The sequence below is a fragment of the Protomyctophum bolini genome (genome assembly GCF_963924005.1).
Source record: "Protomyctophum bolini genome assembly, chromosome: 3".
Lineage (NCBI taxonomy): Eukaryota > Metazoa > Chordata > Actinopteri > Myctophiformes > Myctophidae > Protomyctophum > Protomyctophum bolini.
The window spans coordinates 40599780-40623626 of NC_137864.1; the positions used below are offsets into that span (position 1 = coordinate 40599780).

A 23847-nucleotide genomic window follows, 5' to 3' on the forward strand; every position below is an offset into this window, starting at 1 on the left:
CCCAAACACCGGTGCTGGTCCGCGGGACACGTGCCACTGGTAGCCTACGCGAGAGGGGAATTACAAGATTTGTGTCGTTTTAAAATTCCATTTAAAAACACTGAGAAAAGAGAGAGGACGTGTAGAGCGCGACGCTCAATCACCCGTTGGAATGCAAACGCTTGAAGGTTCTGATTGTGATTGTGGAGGGGGGGGACGGGGGGGGGGGGGACGAGACGACGGGGACAGCGGTGAAAAGTTGACTTGTCCGTTCACTGACTGATTTATAAACGGCTTGGAGTCAGTGTTACTTGCATGTTGCGTAGCACTGTTGGTATCTTTACCGTTCATCATGTATGCTCTGCTGGCAGCAGCAGCTGTAGGCTATTTTGTCACGATCGCGTTAATGACACCAAACGCTACACGCGGTGCCGGTACAGGATTATGTCAAAATGAAAAGATGATGTTATCCAGGTAAAGTAGTGGCATTGGCACACAGCGGCCCGAGAATACAATGAAAAATATAACATTATTATTCTCCTCCTCCTCCTCCTCCTCCTCCTCCAACAACTCGATAACGTTCTCATGTTAGTTTGTTACTTATTTTCTGAGCCATGCAAATAAACAACAACCAGCACTGACCGGAGACTGAGAGGTTCATGTGCCCCCGCGCGTAAAGCTTAACCAGAAACAGGACAGTCATTGCGTCAGCACGGATGTAGCCTCGGAAACCCAGACGCTTTATTTCCAGCACGGAGGTGAGGGGGATATCGTTTGGGGGTAACGTTGTTACTTCTCTGACACATGCACAGCTGCATTTGGTTTTTAATTAAGGGCGCGTTCTGAATGCAATGCAAACTAATAGGCGAGTGCGCTCTGGTGCATATACTGTATGCAAAGGGAAAGAATGACTTCTGTCCGTGACAATAATCAATGCTACAGTTTGAATTCTGTACACACGCACACACAGAGCAAAAAATATGATATGGGGAAAACTTTAGACTTCTCCTAATCCGAATCGACTTGTGTTAATGAAATCGATAAATAGTTTTTTTAGTGAATGCCCTAATACACACACTGATGTTACTGACATGTCGCTGCCCATGGGGACCTACACACAGCGGTTTTGTGTAGGTACAGGAGATGAATGTATAAACCAGTAAGACGCGCAAACGCGGGAAGCGAACGCAGCTCGTACATATTTGGGGTTTTTTAAGAGTTTTTTAATAAGTTAAGTTATTATTTGTTTAAGTTAAGTTATTTTTAAGTTAAGTTTTTTTTTAACTTAGCCATAACCATATAAGGAGTCCTGTAAGCAGCTATACGTCCAGAGGGACACACGGACAGACAGACAGACACACAGACATGATCTGCTAGGTCTCATAGTAAGTGCTCACTGCGTTCGCAATAAGTGGCTGAGAGGCGATGGGATGGGCCAGGTTGTCAGACGACGCGCTCCGCAAAAACAAAAGGATTTTGCTGGGTCCAAAACAATGCGTTTAAGGTGTTTTATTAAAGCCAGGTGCATAACTCAAACGGTGCTCAAACATAAAGCAAAGTACTGGTAGTCACAGCGATCAGACGTAAATAAAGTAAATAAAAGAAAGCAAAATAAGCGGTATAAAGCGGTCAACACACACACCCCCTCTCTCTCACGGTGTGTGAAGCAGGTGAACTAGGTGAGGTATAGAATGAATCAGGCCCGCCCCTATTGTATATGCCCATCAATCATCCACGTCAATCACCAGTGACAGCCCACTCATTCCATAGACCAAACATAATAATAAACCAATTCATGGCTTCTACAGTAAGATGTTATCAAGCAGCTGAACAGTTCATTTATTATGAGACAATACAATCTTGACAATCTGTCACATACTGTATATCTTCGGAAAGATCGGCTTGTCGCAGTGGGCAAAAAAAATTACACCGGGCTAAAATTCTTCCCAGAACACCTTCAACAATGCTGCGTGCTCTCATGTCAATCAAGGAATACTCACCGTGACAACTCTGGTACCGATTACTTGTAACTACCAGAATAATGTAAGTAATAATCAAATCCAACTATTAAGCTTAACCCATTTTGGACTGATTAAAAAAAAAAAGGTTTCTAAATCCTAACAGTTTTCTGAAAACCCCATGTTTCTATGTCAGTGGTGCTCAAACTTTTTCATGTCAAGGACCCCCAGAATTATCTCTATTGGGCCACGGACCCCCATCTCAAAATATCTTGTTCCAGGGACAATGAATACATGACTCTGATCGAAAGCACATTCAATGATTCAAGTAGTCCAGTTGTCAAGCCAGAGACTAGAGCAGGGTTCCCCAAACATTCATCCACCCATTCATCCACTATCCATCCATCCACCCACCCACCCATCCATCCATCCATCCATCCATACACACCTGTGGCTGAGCAGCGTAGGGGTCCAATTGGTTCCTGCTGGGAGCTCTGTAACTTGGATCCAGAGTTCTGTAGCCGTCTGGGTGGACGGGTCTGTGGAGGGGGGGATGAGGAGGAGGAGAAGAGGAAGGACAGTTTCTATGATCAAAATTTGCTGTCAAAATCAACAGTGGAATGTAGGAACATCTGAGGAATTAACAAACGCTTATTCTTGGAAAAAGACGACAGTGTGACGAACACCGTCGTTCTATTCCCACACACACACACACCGTCGGTTACCTGTAGCGGTCGTCCATGCGCGCCCCTCTGGTCAGACTGGCGTAGGTTTCGGAGGGCGGTCCGGGGCGGTAGTCGTCGTAGACGCCCCCCGGGGGCCCGTAGTGGTAGTTGCGCGGCACCGTGTGGGTGGGGTAGTCCATGGGGCCCCCCGGGGGTCCCGGGGGGGCCTGGCGGTAGACGCGCTCCATGGGCGTGGTGTAGCCCCCCACCCCCGAGCCCCCCCCGTCCAGAGACATGGTGTCGGACATGGAGGGGATGACCGTACGCGTGGTGGTGGTCTTCACCACCTTCTTCACCTGGGAGAGAACAGGAGAAGAAGCTATTTAGGCATTTAGCGGAGGCCCTTAAAGGATTTGGTCTGATTTAAAGCAGTAGAAGTGCCTGCCAGACAGACAATCAGATGAAATGAAGGCAGGTGTAGAGTAGAGTGTAGACTAGTGAACTGAACATGTTCTCTTTATATCAAGTACTTCATACCAGCCCCTTATGAAACTACTTCTCCCCAAATCCAAATGGATTTCATTTTCCATCCAGAATGGCAAGTAACTAGCATACAATGAGAACTGAGAAGATCTCCACAAAGGTTTACTCATCAAAACTGATTATGTAACTGTAACCATCAAAGCATGCACTCAACATATAATGGTTATGTGACCATGGCATGTGCATAATATAAAATCTTTAAAGTCTTTTATTATTATTTTTGGGGGGGGGGGTGGGTTCAATTAATCGATTATTAATTGGCACAGCTGTCGACTATTCGATTTGGCTGATGGTCACTTTGTGGCACTTTGTACCGTCTACATTCCGGCGGTCACCCGTCTCTCTTTCTCTATATATACTGTATATACTGTATAATATAACATACGGTAGTTTCTGTGCGCCGCGTGGTCCCGTCGTCGCTGGTCTCCACAGAGATAACGGGGATAGACTCCTGGGGGTCTTCCTCCACTGTGAACGTCTCCTGCACCATCTGGCCAGGCTCCATCATGAACTGTACACACACACAAGGAATAAAGCAAAAAATATAAAATCTATGTGAGGGTAGGTACCCTCACAAAAAACATGCAGTAATCCTGGTCTCTAAACTGCCTCCCCCTGCCCAGCCGGGGCGCCTGATGGAGGGGAAAGGAACTGGTTGGAATAACGTGTTCCTTCCACGCGCTACGTCCAACCAGGGAAACTCCCCCCTGTCAGATGTAAAGGAGCAACTTGGACACTCGGGCATGAAGGAAGCATGAGTTCAAGTCCGTTGCTCTCCCCTTGTCCCCCATATATGGGGACTAGGTTGCTCTCCCCTTGTCCCCCATATATGGGGACTAGGTTGGTGGAGGGTGTGTAGAGCCCAGGATCACATTAGATGATTGACATAGGGGTGAAAAATGGCTTACAAAATCGTGGAATAAAAATTATAAAAAATAAAATAAAATGCAAGGAATAAAGCAAAAAATATAAAATCTCTGAAAGACTGACAAATGTAATGATGATGTTTTATTTAGAACCAGATGTAGAAATCACAGATTGAATTTGCACGGTTGCCGTTGATATTTCTGAGACCCGTTCATGTTTCTGGAAGATGATGTTTCTAAACTTGTATTCTATTGATTATAGTTTGATCACTTCAAATACTCTTTCAACTTAAACCAATTCTGGGCGCCCCCCCTTTTGGTGTTTTGAGCATTATGTTATACTTTAGCTATTGAAAAGTTGTGAAAATGTGGCGCAAATTGTTGGATATAGATTTATTACGTTTAAGTTTTTAAATAAAATCTTTGCTTAAAACATAGCTTTTTCAGAAAACTGTCAGGATGTAGAAGACATTTTTAGAATCTGATCTCGGGTCAAAATGGGTTAAAATACTGTAACTGCCAGCCAATATCTACAAGCTCACAACACGTTGCAGTGCAACGTGTTGTTGCGATGGATTGTAGTAGATCGGCTATTCTCGGTGCGTAGCGTGCATTCACATAAGACACGCTGACTTCTATGGAATTTAAATGACTGTCTGCAATCAGTCGTGGCGACTGATATGAGAACTTGAATCCATGTGTATGCAGGAAGCCCTAACTGTGCAGATCAAGTAAAACAGTACTAATAGAAGTTGGGCCGACTTTTCACCCAGTTGAGCAAGAGGGGAAAAAAGCAACTAAACTGACTCAAAGCCACCATAAACCACTATTGTCTTGATATGTTGGTGTAATTAATTACTTTAATGTTTAAGTGTCAGATAAAAATGTTTAAATGTTGTTGTAGGGGAGGATGTCTACTTTTAAGAGGCCGCAGTGATGTTTCCTCATAAATCGTTAATTATTATTGTATTATGGAGAAAAATAAGTGCTAGAATTCAGTTGTTCTGTGGACATGCCCAACAGTTAATTTACACCCATTCTGGGAGAGAACCCCTTTTGGTGTTTTACCCCCTTAGGCCGGGAACCCATTTTGGGGTTCTGTACAGTATGTACAGTATTAAAAAATGTAAAATATTTGATTCTGCTATATAAATATTTGAAGTTTTTCAGAAAACTTCGTCATGATTTAGAGGCGTTTTTAGAATCGGTCTCAGGCCTAAATGGGTCAAGAATACTTGCACAAGAGACTGGGGTTCTATTGCCTATATTATTTCATTACACACCGTATGCACGCGTATATTTGATATCGTTTTGTTCTTTGACTTTTATTAATAAAGACCGCGTCAAAACAACAATGAATAAATAATGAATTATGGATACTTGTGTGAATCACGCAGACAGTCGAGACAACATTCCACATTCTCTTCCATTTCCTGGTTGTCGAGGTGCAATGCAGTCACTTTGGCAGGAAGTGACAGAACGGTATGTTATTTTGACTGAACTGAAGTGATGCAATATTAATAATATGAATGTGAAAATAAACCAATATACACACAGGGAAGACATCGTCTAGAGGAGGAACGTCAACTCCGCTCCATTGGACGCTATATAACGGAAACGCTACCAAAATGGTGCTTTGAGTTTGTTGATAATAAAGTTATGAAGTTGTGTATACTGTACACTCTCAGGGTTAAATCAACATTGATTTTACGATATCATTTGGGGGTCCCAGAGATAGAAATGCCATTAATTAACCCATTTTGACCTGGGAACGATTCTGCAAATGTCTTCTACATCCTGACTGTTTTCATGAAAAAGCTATGTCAGTCCTTCTCAAACACTTTCATGTCACTTTTCACGATTCTTCAAGAATAGCAGACCTACAAGCTCGTATGAGCTTGTAGATCTGCTATTTTTCAATAGCTAAAGCATAGCATAATTCTAACACCAAAAGGGGTTCCCGCCCAGAATGGGTTAAATGGGGGAGGGGAGGGGGGTCTGTAGACTAATATGCATGTGAAACTGGGGGGGGTCCTTGAAATGAAACGGGTTGAGAATCACAGCTAGAGCCGTCAAAATCTTCTCTGTACGGGGAGGGGGGGAAGGGGGGTCCCTGGCATATCTTTTCAAGTGGGGGTCCGCAGGGCTGAATACTGTAAATGTGGGGGTCCTTACGTGATGTGTCCCGTTGATGTATCCCTCGTTCAGTGTGAGCCTCTCCAAGTCTGCATCACAAGGAATACGCCCGTTCTGCAGGGAGGAGGAGAGAGAACGCAACGGAGAAAATGTTAGGAAACGCCACGCAAAGCTATAGGAGATGAAACCAGTATTGTTTTTGTTGACTAAAACTAAGACGATAAATGTCCGTCGACTACCTTTTTCCACTGACAAAAACTAATGGAAACTAAATGAAAACTTAGCTATGATGACTAAAACTAAGACTAAATATACTGACAATTTCGTCGACAAATAAAAACTAGACTAAAATGTTATGGAGGGACTAGTGGACAAGAGATCCAGTATATTTTACTCTTGCTTGGTTGCATGCTGAAAATAGCTGATCTACAAGCTCACGTGTAAAAACACTCATTACGACGGCATCAAGGCACGCCAAAACACATTTTAGTCGACTAAATCACCTGTAGATCTAGTCGACTAAAATCTTATGACATTTTAGTCGAATAAAACTAAGACTAACACTAAGACATTTCCAGGTGACTAAAATAAAATGTGACTAAAACTAAATTAAGTTTCAGTCCCCAAAGACTATGATGACTAAACTAAAAATCGAAATTTGCTGCCAAAAACAACACTGGATGAAACGCTGACACATCATCTCAGGAGGAGGAGCCATGCAACATGTGTTGGAACACAGGAGAGAGCGACATGGATGGATGGATGGATACACACATGAGATGTGGACGACACAGCAGCGACGCACATAGAATGACTGGACAGTATACGCCACTGTTCAGGGCAGCTGAACTATACACCAAACAACTTGGGAGCAGCAGCTTACATACTACCGAACAACCATGATGAAAATGAGTATGAGTATCACACATACATGTGGGTGGCTGCATGCACACATCATGCACAAAGACTGTTTTATGATCCATACATACATTCCTCTCACCCACAAAACAATGACAAAGCCATGATGACAATCAGGGAAAAAGAAACGGCTTTTCTGTTCTTTTCGTTTTTTTCCAACATTAATGTCAACATTACCCAACCGACCACATGGAGGGAGGTGGTAATGGGTGTGGCAGTTTGTGTGGTGTTTGGCCCATTCCTGCCACACGGGGAGCCGAGGAGCGCTAAGGCAACCAACGACAGTTTACAACAAAAGGTGTAAAAGAAGTACACAGAGAGAGAGAGAGAGGGGGGGGGGGGGGGAGGGGGGGGGGCTGGTTGCTCAACAACACTGTTAAGGATCGGGCGCTGCTGCTGCCCTCATATCAAAAACACACCAGAGAGAGAGTAGTGTCAGGTATTCACAGCGAGTCAGCCAGCCATAGAAAGAATTTGGGGGGAGACCACAGTTACCCCCAAACACTGGGTCAGGAACCATTTATGGGTCACGGACACATTTGTACGGGTCCATTTATTTTTTGTAGTTTCCTATACATTTTAATTATCATGATTTATCATGATTTCAAAACATGCCCAAAAAACATGCCCAATCTGGGTTGTACATGGTTTGTTGCACTCCCTCTGGTGTTGTGAGTGTGGACTTCGTTTACATTAAGGAAGTATTTAGACAGGTACATGGGTATCTTGGTGGTGTATCGAATCTTGTGGACCATGCCCAAGAATTAAAAACAAATTTAATTTAAAAAATAATTCAGTAATTTAAATGAAGGAATAAAAGAATAATCTTAAGAAATTCCATGAACTAGAACCGAAAATATTCAAGTAGTGAAAATAGCTGACCTACAAAGCTCACAACGCGTCGCTTCGCGCTGTGTTGTGAGCTTGTAGATCGGCTATTTTCACTAAGTTTGGATCTCGAGCAAATATCGAATTTCGAGCGAGGAAGGAAGGAAGGAAGGTAGGAAGGAAGAAAAGTAGGAAGGAAGGTAACGTAACAAACAAGCAGCTCCCGAGAATAGAACCCAGCAGGGAGGAGAGGAGAGGGAAGAGGGGCTGCCTGGCAGAACGGAGAACAAGTGAGAACCTGTCAGTCTTTTTAATAAGAACGAAGAGTGTTTGGTTGCCTTGTGGAGGGAGAGAGGCAGAGGCATGTCGAAGGCAGCCTCTGGCCTTTTGTAAACACCACGACTCAGGAGAGATAAGAGAAAACCGGCACAGGCCACATTTCTCACGCACGCCACGCCATACAACGCACGCCCTATTTAACCTGCATTCTGTGCGACATTCTGTGCATTTCTGCTTTTATCATCAACCCCCGCCACAGATTACCTGGGGAAGGAATCGAGACTCACTTGACCTCCCGGTAATGTGTGTGCACACCGGGCAATCAATCAATCAATCATGCAGGAGAGAAAGTATAATCGCGGTATGTGGACAGGACACTAGCACAGCGCTATAGCTTGGTTTCCGTTGGGCGTGTCATGTGTTTCAGAAGTAGCCTGGGGGCCACATTATGTGACACAGTTTTAGTAAACAAGGAGTCGTGTGAATAATGACTGAGCAGTGCCTGCTGCGCTGCCTGTCTGCCTGTCGTCGGTATGTCCATGATGTATGCGTCAGAGGAAATGAAGGAGGAGGATGATGTCACATTTCAGTCTGTATTAAGGCCACTTGACTGACTCCCTGGTCATACAGGTGGTGGTGGGGGGGGCATGGCAGAAGACTCCCTGGTCATAGAGGTGGGGGCGTGGCAGAATGTTTCTATGTCAGTCGTTCCGTTGATTTTTCAAAAAATAGCAGACCTACAAGCTCACAGCGTGATAGCGCGCCACTCAATAATAAGAACACTTACGTTTAATATGTATCTGCAGTTTCTGCAATGTACAAATCCAACTTTGTTTAGTGTGGTAATAAATAATGCTCCCGCAGTATTTAAATTGTTTTTATTGCGGACTGCGGAGCTCCTGAGACGTAGGTTCTGTCAGAGGAGAGCTCTAGGCTCGGTGTGTGTGTGTGTGTGTGTGTGTGTGTGTGTGTGTGTGTGCGCGCGCACACACACAGCTGTGCTGCATAATAATTAGGAGAGAGGACAAGAGTTTAGGTGCGGAGCGAGAGAGATAGAATGTAAAACACGTTGTTTCAAAGTCTTTATAGTTTTTATGTGCTTTTGTGTGCGTGTGCGTGTGCGTGTGTGTGTGTGCGCGCGTGCATGCGTGTGTGCGCGTGTGTGTGTGGAGCAGACAGCAGCATGCTGCTGAAGCAAGTCCAGTCTGGGTGAAATTCACATCGGAAAATTAATATAACGGCGTGTGAGCCCCCGCCGGGTCGGGTCCCGACGGGCTTGCAGGTCTCTAAGCCCTAGATATGGATTCAAATGACACGATTACAATCAAGAACACATCATCAATCATGATCCAAACAACAACAAAAAGCAGAACAACAAAGGCACAACAATGACAATAATAATATATCAAAGCAAGCTGTAGAACCTCTGTCCTCTGCATGCCAACATGAAGTGAGTTGAATGGAGGACACGATCAGTCTGTTGGGATGACTGACGGACAGGAGGGAGATGATGGGAACGTTATTCAGGAATGACACGGAGGAGGAGGAGGAGGACGAGGGTTACGGAGAACGTCCCCATGGGAGGGTGGAAACGATGCGTGAATTTGTGACGGTGATCACCAATGGATGAGGATGAGGATGACGACAATGGGGTGGGTGGGTGAACTCACTCGGACCCACAGCCAGGCAGGGTCCGGGCGCGGCGGGCGGGCGGAGGGCTGGGTCGTTTGTTTACCTGCATGGTGGTGGGGAGGGGGACGCGGGGCAGGGTACCAGTGCACGACCTCCTCTCCTCCTCCAGCGCCCGGCTCAGCATCTCAAACTGCCTCTCCTGCTCCCTCACCGAGGCGAGCAGGGAGGCCGTGCTCTGAGTGGCACACTGCTCCATTCACACCCTGTCTGTCTGTCCTTCTGCCTGTCTGTCTGCCTGTCTGTCTGTCACGCTGAGAGGCAGAGCACAGCACAGCCAAGGAGGAGAGATGTGGAGTCAAGATAAAAGATTTTATTTTTAAAACCAGCATCCAGTGTAAAGAAAGAGTTAAGGCACCAATATGATTTACCCTACAGCAGAAACAGGTTAGACGGAAGAGAAAAAAAACACCCGAAACCGACAAACCAGTGAACCGTCAAGTTAGGATACAGTCAGGATATAATTAGGGGGGGGGGGGGGGGGCACACAACATATCATCCTGATCATAGACTGTAAAGGTAGCCACACCCCTCAGAAGATAACCGACTTTATGGTCATTTTTTAAATAAATGGGACTATCATTTTCCAAAAAGAATATTATGACTTGAGACTTTAAACTAGTGACTGGAAGCAGAAAGTATTCATGACCATGTTTATTAAGGTAATACAGTCTAGGTGAAGTTGGGCCCAAATACATGGACCTCTATGGAGATATGGGGTTTTTTTGGGCCCAATGACAGCGCCACAACAGGCACTGTCATTGTCAACAGAATATGAACTTTCAGGAAGTGAGGATTTCCTACTGGCTTCAGACACTATTGGCTTCACTGCTCCCCTGCATGAAACCTGCAGCAGTAGGTGAGTATAATTACTTTTATCTGTGTTTGTTTTGGTTTCTGGTTGAGCTGCTAAACAAATAAAACGTCTTCCTGCTGCTTAACGACTAGCCTACAAATACACTGTTGCGTCTGCCTGTGTGGGCGACAGAACAGTAGAGACGTCCGTAGGCCAATCAAAGTTCCAAAAAGTCCAAGGGCCGCAAGCTAGAAATGTCAGTATTATTTTGAAACTTTACAAATGTATTTTGTAAACAGACTCCTGCATGACACTACACACTAGTGTAAAGGAAACACACAGTAAAAAGAGACTAATTTACATCTATAAGGCCAAACCTCAAATGAACCAAAACATTGTGATTTATATTTAATGAAGTTACAAAATGAGGCTTCATTCACAAAATGTAAGAAACAATACAATACCCACAATCTTGTTCATAACAATGAAAATAATGAGCATGTCGCGCCTGGCTGTCACAGACATGTGCAGAGCAAGTTCAGTCAGGAAACCTCACTGCAGTTGCTGCCGGCCCTTTAATTGGGCCGCATGAGCATCACTTTCACATGATTCACTTCATCCAATCACAGTCACACACTGACTCATTCCATCTTCATACCGGCTATTTAATCGTTACAATCCATCTCCGCAGCCATTAGCATTAGGCTAACAGAGGCACAATAAGATCACAGAGGCCACTGGACACCATTTGAACAAAATTGTGTGACACTGATAAATAAGCAGAATGACTGTCGATGAGCAACAAAAACCTCTGGAAAATGTTCCACAAAAAAACCACAGTCGTCATTTCGCCAATGATTGTGTGAAAGCCCTAATCATGCAGTCCTAGATGAAACTAACAACATTTAAACTTCCCTGCAACTCCTCCTCCAAAAACACCTTTTAAAATAGGAGGTGGTGGAGAACGTTCTATCGCTTTAACTGTACAGCCTTTAAAACCAGGAAAAGGCAATATCTCACATCAGAATACATTTATTGGCCTAGTAGTATGATCGAATATGACGGTGAGGAATTTGACTTGGCTCTCACAACTAAGCCATATCATGATTTAAAAACAAGTCTTACAGTTACAAACGTACGGTTACTTTCCCACAAAACCAACTTTTTACGTCAGTTTTTTGTTGTAATAATAATCATCAATACAACAATATTAAACTAAATAGATTATTGTTTTAGCCCTAAGCATGCGGTCCTATAGACTAAACTAACACAATATATAACTTCCCTGCTGCAACTCCTCTGGCAACAAACCTGATTTAAAAATAGAGGTGAAACTGAAAAGTGAGACAAACCAGAGCAGAGGAGAAGAGAGTGTGTGTGTGTGTGTGTGTGTGTGTGTGTGTGTGTGTGTGTGTGTGTGTGTGTGTGTGTGTGTGTGTGTGTGTGTGTGTGTTCATGGACAGCGTGTGATGCTTGTTAACAGGTCTTCTGTCTCCGTTCCCACTGGGTGGAGGGAAAAGAAACGTGGAAGGGAGAGAAATGCATCTGAGAGTGCGAGAGAGACAGACTTCTACATCCTGACAGTTTTCTGAAAAAGCTATGTTTCTATGTCAGTACGATTTTTCAAAAATAGCAGACCTACAAGCTCGTAGCGCGCCACTCGGTGGCGCGCTATGAGCTTGTAGATCTGCTATTTTTCAATAGCTAAAGCATAGCATAATGCTAAACACAAAAAAAGGGTTCCCGCCCCCAAAATGGGTTAACACTGTCAGTTCGCTGCAACATTATGTTGCCCGGCCGAAGCGCAACAACAGGAGCGCTCGGGTGGCGCAGTGGTAAATGTCCTCCTCACCCACCACCCACGTTAGGTTGTGGGTTCGAATCTATAATACGAACACAATTAGCCCGTGGTCCGAGGGAAGGGAAGGGAAGCCGGGGCGGGTCGTAGTGGTCTTTGCAACGGAGCTGTGAGCAGGGAGTGTTGTTTGGAGGGGAGGAGTAGGATGAAGGCTCTTATGGCGTCAGGTTTCCAGTGCTAGTTTGTCCCGCCCCTCTATGCCCAGAGAAGCATATAGGGGTCATAGGTCATAGGTAGGGGTCACATTCAGGCTACACAGAAGTGTCACTGTGTGTGTGGAGACAGAGGAATGAATGGGTGTAGTAGCAGCTCAATTGGGGAGAAAAAGAGGGTAGAAATAATTGGATATAGTAACACAAGGGAAAAGGCTGGAATTCTTCATAACTGAAAATAAAATAATAACAACAGGGGGTATAGCGGCCTCTAGCTGCAGTCAGACTTCTGTGCTCTTTATCGACCAAACTTTAGCCTACACGGATACACATCTGCCTAAAGGCCTCCTTTCAGCCTTCTAATGCAGTGGTTCTCAACCTGAGGGTCGGGGCAGGTCCCCACAAATTTCGGGGGGGGGGGGGTTTTAAAGCATTATGTTATACTTTAGCTGTTAAAAAATAGCAGATCTACAAGCTCATAGCACGGCACTGCTATTCATTTATTTTAATCGCGAAAATGTGGCGCAAATCTTTTGAATATATATTCTTTCAGAAATTCAGAGTGAGCGTTTTTAACTCAAATCTTTGTTTCTGGGGGGGGGGGTTCCCTGGATCTATATATTTTCAGATGGGGGTCGGCGGCCAATTACATATATTTTTGGGGGTCCTTGACATGAAAATGTTTAAGAACCACTGACACAGAAACATAGGGTTTTTCAGAAAACCGTCAGGATTTTGAAGTAGGTCTAACCTTAACCTCAGTAAACCGGTGCCAATACGCAACACCCTATTCATAAAACTCAACTCCAGTAAAACTATGGCTGAAACCTGAACTTATTTCTATTTTCTAACCTTATTCTCAGTTAAACAAATACAACATTTCCAGAACCTCCACAGCAAGCCTCTCTCGGCGTGAGAGAGGAGCGAGCGGTGGAAAAGAGTGAGGGCGAACGAGCGGCCAAGCGTGTTTTAACCCATTCGGACCCGAGATCAGATTCTAAAAATGTCTTCTACGTCCTGACAGTTTTCATTCTGACCCGAGATCAGATTCTAAAAATGTCTTCTACGTCCTGACAGTTTTCATTCTGACCCGAGATCAGATTCTAAAAATGTCTTCTGTGTCAGTCGCTCTTCGATTTTTCAAAAATAGCAGACCTACAAGCTCGTAGCGCGCCACCCGGTGGCGCGCTATGAGCTTGTAGATCTGCTATTTTTCAATAGCTAAAGCATAACGGGTTCCCGCCCAGAATGGGTTAACCCATTTAGACCTGAGGACGATTCTACTAAATGTCTTCTAAATCCTGACAGTTTTCTTGAAAAGCCCAATGTTTCTATGTCAGTGGTTCTGCTTTCATGTGGACCCCAAAAAATATATTTAATTGGCCGCCGCCCCCCAGGAGCAAAGTAAAAAACGTTCACTCTGAAAGAATATATATTCAAAGATTTGTGCCACATTTTCACGATTTTTGAAAAATAGCAGATCTACAAGCTCATAGCGCGGCACCGAGTGCCGCGCTATGAGCTTGTAGATCTGTTATTTTTCAAAAGCTAAAGTCTAACATTACACTTAAAACACCAAAAAGGGTTCCAGCCCATTCTGACCTGAAATCAGATTCTAAAAATGTCTTCTGCATCCTGACAGTTTTCTGAAAAAGCTATGTTTCTATGTCAGTAGTTCTTCGATTTTTCAAAAATAGCAGACCTACAAGCTCCTAGCGCGCCACTCGGTGGCGCGCTAGGAGCTTGTAGATCTGCTATTTTTCAATAACTAAAGTATAACATTACACTTAAAACACCAAAAGGGGTTCCCGCCCAGAATGGGTTTTAAGGCGGTTACCCAGACCAACTATTGGAATCCGATCCCATCTCAATTAAATGCCTCTCTCAATGTCAATTAAAAAAAAATATATATATGGATTAAATAAGTACCACTGCCACCACAAGAAATGCAAGAATAAAAAGCAGCATTATAAATTCATAATGACAAAACAAAGCAAATTAATGAATGAAGACAAAACTTCAAATCTCTTTCACTGCCTACTGATCAGTCCCCCCCACCCCTCATTCTGATTAAGTTATTTTGTTAAACCCGTTTTTGGGCGGGAACCGCTTTTGGTGTTTTAACTAAGCATTATGTTATACTTTAGCTGTATTGAAAAATAGCAGATCTACAAGCTAGCTCACCGAGTGCCACGCTACGAGCTTAAGTTGTAGGTCTGCTATTTTCGAAAAATCGTGAAAATGTGTTGCAAATCTTTGAATATATATTATTTCCCAGCTCAAATCTTTGCTTCTGGGGGTCCCTGGAACAACATATTTTCAGATGGGGGTCGGCGGCCAAATACATATATTTTTTGGAGTCCTTGACGTGAAATATTGAGCACCACTGATATAGAAACATAGGTATGATTTAGAAAACATTTTTTAAATGTCGATGTCAGGCCTAAATGGGTTCAACAGACATACAAAGACAGACACACGGTCAATAGCCTTCCATAAAACATACAAGACAATATAGTTTTTGGCACTAGCCAAATTCTTCTCCAGTGATCCTGGTGTTCAGAGAGAGCTGGTGAGTGAGTCGACATGGTTGAGTCAGGACGTATAAAAGTCCTTTTCAAACTTCTGTCTAGTTAATAGTACAAAATGACACACTGGATGACAGATGCAGGGCTCATCTCCAAAATTGGTAAAAGAAATAATTTTCTACAGTCAGAGTCCACTGACTCAGCGAGGCAGATCAAATCAGCACCCCCACTAGCAGGCAGCAACACTGACTGTATTCCCTGTCTGTTGGCCCCCGTCAACCTCTGACTCACACACACACACACACATACCTGTCTGTGGCTTTGTGGACAATGAGACCTGTATTGAGTTTAGTATGCTGGTGTAAGTGTGTGTGTGTCAGCGAGCCAAACGGAGAGAGAGAGAGAGAGAGAGAGAGAGAGAGAGGGGGGCTGACACTAAATAAAAGTGTGTGACTGTAGCGTTTGTGGTGCGCGCTCATGTGTGTGTGAGTGCGAGCGTGCGTGCGTGCGTGCGCTAAGAGGGGAGGGGCTGGGGGTAATGTGGCTGTATATCTGACGTTTGTTTTACCCTTGGAAACTCAAACAGGGCAGCAGTGAGTTGAGTTGAGTCGAGTTTCGGTGAAATGAATCCCGTCTTCCCCATTCCTTTCTCCCTTTCCCTTTCCATGGGAAGCATGCATACATTAACCCACACAGCAGGTCGATAAGGCAGCGAGACAGAACGCTGCAACGTCGTCCCTCGTCACGCATTCCAGCGGGGAGCTGTTTGCGTGTTACGTCCTGTCCCAGCTGTGGGGAGCCTTCCTGAACGGTCCCTCTTTCTCCTGACAACAGGAATCCTTCGAATGTTGCATCATACCTTCCCCCCCCCCCCCCCCCCTTACCTCACCAGGTAATTTACGCTGAGACAAAGCAGCGCAAGGCGGGCGTGGTTTACTTTTAAATGAAATATCCGAGACTTATTAAGATGTCATGTCTGTCATGGAAGATGTTTAACATTGTTGCTTCACAAATGCCACTTCAAATGCTTCAATCATTCTTAACCCATTCAGGCCTGACGTCGAAATAAAAAAGAAATGTCTTCTGAATGCTGACAGTTTTCCGAAATGCCTATGTTTCTATGTCAGTGGTGCCCAATATTCCATGTCATGGACCCCAAAAAATATATTTAATTGGCCAACGACCCCCATCTGAAAATATGTTTTTCCAGGTACCTCCCCAGAAGCAAAGATTTGAGTTAAAAACATTCACTCTGAAAGAATATATATATATTCAAAGATTTGCGACACATTTTCACGATAAAAGAAAAATAGCAGATCTACAAGCTCGTAGAGCGGCACTACAGCAAGACGTAACGATAATGAAGCTGCAGCATCAGACCCATGGCTATAGCTGCAGCATCAGACCCATGGCTAGCTGCAGAATCAGACCCAAGGCAGGCTGCAGAATCAGACCCAAGGCTGCAGAATCAGACCCATGGCTATAGCTGCAGCATCAGACCCATGGCTATAGCTGCAGAATCAGACCCATGGCTATAGCTGCAGCATCAGACCCATGGCTATAGCTGCAGAATCAGACCCATGGCTATAGCTGCAGCATCAGACCCCTGGCTATAGCTGCAGAATCAGACCCATGGCTATAGCTGCAGCATCAGACACATGGCTGGCTGCAGAATCAGACCCATGGCTATAGCTGCAGCATCAGACACATGGCTGGCTGCAGAATCAGACCCATGGCTAGCTGCAGCATCAGACCCCTGGCTATAGCTGCAGCATCAGACCCCTGGCTATAGCTGCAGCATCAGACCCCTGGCTATAGCTGCAGAATCAGACCCATGGCTAGCTGCAGCATCAGACCCCTGGCTATATCTGCAGCATCAGACCCATGGCTATAGCTGCAGAATCAGACCCATGGCTAGCTGCAGCATCAGACCCCTGGCTATAGCTGCAGCATCAGACCCCTGGCTATAGCTGCAGCATCAGACCCATGGCTAGCTGCAGCATCAGACACATGGCTGGCTTCATTTAGGAAGGAATAGAAAGCGGTAGAAACAGAAAGCAGCACACTCAGCCCATTCATCATTTGCCAGGTGCACATAACGGCTCACAATGTATAAAACAAAGAATGTCCGGCAGCACTAGTTCCCAACGAAGTCCGGTACGGTTTTTGTTTTGTGTGTGCGTGCGTCAGCCAGGCCTTCATCATCAGTGTGTATCAGAGAAATGAAGCGGTCCCTGTAGTGATGTTGTTTGTACCAGGGTGGGACGGATATACAGACATTAACCCATTTAGACCTGAAATCAGATTCTACAAATGTCTTCTAAATCCTTACAGTTTTCTGAAAACCCTATGTCAGGTGGTGCTCAACCTTTTTCATGTCAAGGACCCCCGGAAATATCTGTATTTGATCACAGTCCCCCATCTGAAAATATGTTGTTCCAGGGACCACCCCCCAGAAGCAAAGATTTTAGTTAAAAACGTTCACTCCAAAATAATATTTCAAGAATATATTAAAAGATTTGTGCCACATTTTCACGATTTTTCTAAAGAAATAGCAGATCTACAAGCTCATAGTGCGGCACTCGGTGCCTCTATGACCTTGTAGATCTGCTTTATTTTATTTTTTTATTTTTTTTAATCGTGAAAATGTGGCCGAGCGCTGTCCTTGACATGAAACATTGAGCCCCACCGATACAGAAACATTGAGGTATTTCAGAAAACTGTCAGGATTTAGAAGACAATTTATTTTTTAATTTCGACGTCACGTCAGGCCTAAATGGGTTCAAATGGCTTCAGCATTTCCAACTAAGCGCCATCGATTGAATCAAAGCCTATTGTAAAGCCATTAGTAAGTCATCGTCCTGTGTGTCTACCAAAGGGGAAAGCCCTGCCATTACGCGGTTTAGGCACTTACAAGAACAGCATGCAGCTGTACTGTATATACTGGAGATTGGATCATTGCACCAATTACCATATCGAAGCCATTACTACTACACCGCCTTTTTAAATCACTGGTACTCGTGGCAGCCAGGCAGGGAGAGACGACATGCATTTCTGTTCAATCTACTACACACACACACACACACAGACACACACACACACACAGGCTGAGGCTAAGCTATGGTAAATTGCTATTGTGGCTTGGCCAGTGATACTGCTGACTCAGTCAGTCACATTTGAATGGTCACAGAGATTTGTGCCTGCGTGTGTGTGCGTGTGTATGTGTGTGTGTGCGTGTGTGCCTGCGTGTGTGTGTGTGTGTGTGTGTGTGTGTGTGTGTGTGTGTGTGTGTGTGTGTGTGTGTGTGCGTGTGTGTGTGTGTGTGTTTTGGCTCAGGTTGTCAGGTCAAACACTACCGCCTGTGCCATCGTTAGACTTCGGCCCATGAAAGCACTCTATGCGACCCGTATAGGGCCCACAGTCTTTTAGGCACAGAATGTAACGCACATGTGTGTGTGTGTGTGTGTGTGTGTGTGTGTGTGTGTGTGTGTGTGTGTGACACACACACACACACACACACACGCCACACACACGCCCCTTCTAAGATGCGGTGCCACAATTTACTATTTTGAGGGAGGAAGGAAACATGCTAGAAACAACTATAATTGTGGATTCATCATTCATGGGAGAAACTACAGTAAACTACAGCACAGAACCAGCCCAGGTTTACCCTATAGTGTCTCATCCTAACTTACTCCTGTTTAACCGCACAGTTAGCCTAATAAAACTATTCAATGTATAATTTAACCCATTTAGACCTGTAGACGATTCTAGAAAAGACTTCTAAATCCTGACAGTTTTCTGGAGAAAAAAAACCTATGTTTCTCTATCAGTGGTTCTCAACCTTTTTCATGTCAAGGACACCAACAATTATATGAATTTGGCCGCCGACCCCCATCTGAAAATATGTTGTTCCAGGGACCCCCCCTGCAGAAGCAAAGATTTGAGTTAAAAACGTTTGCTCTGAAAGAATATATATTCAAGGATTTGCACCACATTTTCACAATTTTTCGAAAATAGCAGACCGGCTACAAGCTCGTAACGCGGCACCGAGTGCCGTGCTACAAGCTTGTAGATATGCTATTTTTCAATAGCTAAAGTAAATAACATAAAATAATGCTTAAAACCCAAAAAAGGGGTTCCCGTTCAAGAATGGGTTAATAATACTCAGGAACGATGCAAGTCAGGAACGATGCAAATAGGAAATGCATGCCCCGCCCAGTTATTCAATAGTTCCAGGCGCCGTACTATTCGTCTGTATCCCTTTTATGCCCATATATGGAGATCCCTGATGGAGCTGGGTTGCTGGACAACTGGATCTCCATATTTGCCCATATATGGGCATATTGGTCAGATCGACTGTTCTGGACAACTAACTGGCCAGTGTTGTTTTTGTCGACTAAAACTATGACGAAAAATGTTCGTCGACTAGACGACTACCTTTTTCCACCGACGAAAACTAAATGGAAACTAAGCTATGGTGACTAAAACTATGAGACTAAATATACTGACAATGCCGTCAACAAATAAAAAATAAAATGTTAGGAAGGGACCAGTGGACAAGAGATCCAGTAGAAGTAATTTTACACTTGGTTGCATGCTGAGAATAGCAGATCTACAAGCTCACAATGTGTTGCGCTGCGACTCGTTGTGAACTTGTAGATCTGCTATTTTCAGCCGGTGTAAAAACAGTCATTACGACGGCATCAAGACCCGCCAAAACACGATTTAGTCGACTAAAACTAGACTAACACTTTTTTAGTCACATTCTCGGTGACTAAAATGTGACTCAAACTAAATTAAAACGTTTCAAGAGACCATGACTAAAACTAAAATAGAAATTTGCTGCCCAAAAACAACACTGCAAATGGCTACCCAAACCAAACGACTCTATGGTCGGCAATTCACCCTTGTTAGGCCCAAGCGACGACTAGTTCAGTCGACATGTTGAAGTCTGACGGCTCTCTCACAAAACAGGGCATAAATGGGCTGGTCACACCGACCAGACACTGTTTGCAGGGAGAAAAACACAGGGGGGGGGGGTCTCTGTACAGTCTACAAAGCAGAGCAGAGCTTGCAGCACCTTCTGTCTCCATGTTGCCAGGCAACGCAGATAACGCACCTGTCACTCACTTTTAGCCAGGCCCCTTCCACCAATCACAAAGCAGGCAGGAGTTGTCTCTACTGCGATCTAATACTTCAGTTCACTGTCATTTCAACACATTTAGACCTGAGGACGATTCTACAAATGCCTTCTAAAGTCGTGACAGTTTTCTCAAAAGCCCATGTTTCTATAGGTCAGTGGTGCTCAAACTATTTCATGTCAAGGACCCCCAAAAATATATGTATTTGACCCCCCATCTCAAAATATGTTGTTCCAGGGACCCCCCCCCCACACACACACACACACACACACACACACACTCACTCTGAAAGAATATAAATTCCAAATTTGAAATTTTGCCACATTGACACGATTTTTCAAAAATAGCAGATCTACAACCCCTATAGATCTGCTATTTTTTTATAGCTAAAGTATAACATAATGCTGAAAACACCAGAAGGGGTTCCCGCCCAGAATCCTACAGCTGAGGGTACTTATTACGTAGTGCAGCAAAACAATTCAGTAATGAAAGAAATAATCAGAAAGATGGAGATCTAGATTCAGATGTGATCTCGTGTCCAATTCATTTAATTTACTCTTATGTTTTTGCTACAAGAGAGGTTTAGGTTTAGGTCAAGCACTTTGAATGATGTTGTCCATTTAAAGCCACAGTGGTTGGCTCCAGGTGCCACATTTGAAAGTGGTAATGTTCAGCGACTACAGACTAAAGACAATTATGACAAATGCTGAATCGCAATCGAGAGAAATCTCAATTATTGTTGAGGAAAATCGAGATTCACCGTTCACATTTTGAGCAAGAATCCTGCAACACTAGTGCGAACAGCAAAGCAACATGCATTCTACACCCAACTTTTCCAACATGTTTAATGGCATTGAATGTTCTTCTCTGTTCGTTCGTAATAAATGTAAAATGGTGCATCGCCTTTATCCAAGGCGCTTTACATAGATTGGGTGATGTGCATTACATTCACCCATTCACACACACATTCATACACCGAAGGCGGCGGAAACCATGCAAGGCACCAACCAGCACATCAGGAGCAATTTGGGGTTCAGTGTCTTGCTCAAGGACACTTCGACAGTAACTCGAGTATGGGGGAGCCTGGGAGCCTCGAACTGGGAACCTTGCGGTTACCATCCAGCCACTGAGTCACCGCCACCCCATATAGACCCTCTCAACTCATCCGATTAGAGTGGGAAAGCGACAAAAGCGATCTTTATGAGCACTTATTTGTGTGGAGTTGATTTCTTTCCACAGCTGGAGGTTGTTGCATGGATGCACGGTAACATGCTAAAAACAGTAAACAACAACCAACCCTCTCCATTCACATTGATAACCTTTACAAAAAGAAGCCCACAGACGCTGAAAACCCAAATGGGTTTTATGTCCCACAAAACAAAACATAAATCCAACTGATGCCTCAGTTTTACTGTAGAACACACAGTACAAACGATCCAAAGGAAAAGGCACCAGGAAGTGGTACTTACAGGTGGCAATCTGCCAACAAGGTACAGTGACCACTGGCGCTGACCAGTGGTTAATCATAAAGCAATTCAAACAGCAGCACTGTGAATTCAGCTAGCTAGCCTCCTGGTTCAGTTAGTACACTAGAAAAGACATAGTTACAACTACAGTTAGTTGCCGCGAGAGTGAGGTCTAGCCAACACCAACTAGAGATTCCTGGATCGCTGCCCTCCACAGTTTCCTATCCCAACATCAGGTTCTTGAGCTCTGCAGTGTTGTCAGCCAAGCTGTCGCGCCGCAGCACGTCTACATTAGGTGGTACGCTTCTCTCCTCCTCCTGGCTTTGCCCTGGGTTGGCTCCCATAGGGTCAATGTACTTGCCTTAAGTTCTGGGTGCCTGACGCAGTGCCCTGCCAGCCTCTAGTTCTGGGTGGCTGACGCAGTGCCCTGCCAGCCTCTAGTTCTGGGTGCCTGACCCAGTGCCCTGCCAGCCTCTAGTTATGGGTGACTGACGCAGGGCCAGCCTCTAGTTCTGGGTGCCTGACGCAGGGCCAGCCTCTAGTTCTGGGTGCCTGACATGCACAGTGCCCTGCCAGCCTCTAGTTCTGGGTGCCTGACACAGTGCCAGCCTCTAGTTCTGGGTGCCTGACACAGTGCCCTGCCAGCCTCTAGTTCTGGGTGCCTGACGCAGGGCCAGCCTCTAGTTCTGGGTGCCTGACACAGTGCCCTGCCAGCCTCTAGTTCTGGGTGCCTGACGCAGGGCCAGCCTCTAGTTCTGGGTGCCTGACACAGTGCCCTGCCAGCCTCTAGTTCTGGGTGCCTGACGCAGTGCCAGCCTCTAGTTCTGGGTGCCTGACGCAGTGCCCTGCCAGCCTCTAGTTCTGGGTGCCTGACGCAGTGCCAGCCTCTAGTTCTGGGTGCCTGACACAGTGCCAGCCTCTAGTTCTGGGTGCCTGACGCAGTGCCCTGCCAGCCTCTAGTTCTGGGTGCCTGACGCAGTGCCAGCCTCTAGTTCTGGGTGCCTGACACAGTGCCAGCCTCTAGTTCTGGGTGCCTGACGCAGTGCCCTGCCAGCCTCTAGTTCTGGGTGCCTGACGCAGTGCCCTGCCAGCCTCTAGTTCTGGGTGCCTGACGCAGTGCCCTGCCAGCCTCTAGTTCTGGGTGCCTGACGCAGTGCCCTGCCAGCCTCTAGTTCTGGGTGCCTGACCCAGTGCCCTGCCAGCCTCATCCTTCTCTCTCTGACTCTGTCCGTGACCCGTGGTATAGGTCCCCACAACTACAGTACAGACTGACTGAAAGTTACTTGACCAAGACTAGCTGAGATACTGAGGATTCAATTGCTAGCCTTGGGTATCAATCACTGCACTGGGATTCAGTGTTGCCAACTCTTACGGGGGGATTAAAATAAGCCAAATCTCTTGGAAAAACAAGCCCAATAATATGGCCATATAATCCCAATAAAGATTTGATCCATTTATCATTCTAAATACTATATATATATATATATATATATATATATATATATATATATATATATCTATAATAATGAATGTTTTGGTAATTTATTATACTATTACACACATACTTTAGCCAGGGCTTGAGTAGAGACACCAGACCCATTGTGTCATGTGATCACACTCCCCCAAACCAATGTGTATTTATTTAATATTTATAGTACATCCCATTTTGTGTGGGAACCCCTTTTGGTGTTAGCATTATGCTATGCTTTAGCTATTGAAAAATAGCAGATCTACAAGCTCATAGCGCGCCACCGAGTGGCGCGCTACGAGCTTGTATGTCTGCTATTTTTGAAAAATCGAAGAACCACCGACATAGAAACATAGCTTTTTCAGAAAACTGTCAGGATAATATAGAAGACATTTTTAGAATCAGATCTCAGGTCAGAATGGGTTAATTAAACATTTAAAAAATGCAACCCGCGAACTTTGGAATAAAACAAGCACTATCTAAGTTGTGAGGCAACTTTGGAGGGAAAAAAACAAGCCAAAAGTTGCGGGAAATATAAGCAGACTTCCAACCCTGACTGGGATCCCTCCTCTGT

At 44.8% G+C, this 23847-nt stretch overlaps 1 protein-coding gene across 4 annotated transcripts in view; it reads right to left on the reverse strand.

Annotated features, from left to right (window-relative positions):
- Positions 1 to 23847, reverse strand: part of ctnnd1 (catenin (cadherin-associated protein), delta 1) — a 62570-nt gene that overhangs the window by 33480 nt on the left and 5243 nt on the right. For 3 of the 4 annotated variants that reach the window (XM_080759383.1, XM_080759381.1, XM_080759382.1), the window contains exons 2-6: positions 9908 to 10115; positions 6187 to 6261; positions 3531 to 3656; positions 2663 to 2958; positions 2386 to 2476 (exon numbers count right to left, since the gene is read on the reverse strand). In XM_080759383.1, coding sequence (XP_080615509.1) covers positions 2386 to 2476; positions 2663 to 2958; positions 3531 to 3656; positions 6187 to 6261; positions 9908 to 10060 — 741 coding nt within the window. In that variant the 5' untranslated portion in view covers positions 10061 to 10115. The remainder of the gene's footprint in view (positions 1 to 2385; positions 2477 to 2662; positions 2959 to 3530; positions 3657 to 6186; positions 6262 to 9907; positions 10116 to 23847) is intronic. The other variant, XM_080759384.1, reaches the window with a different exon arrangement.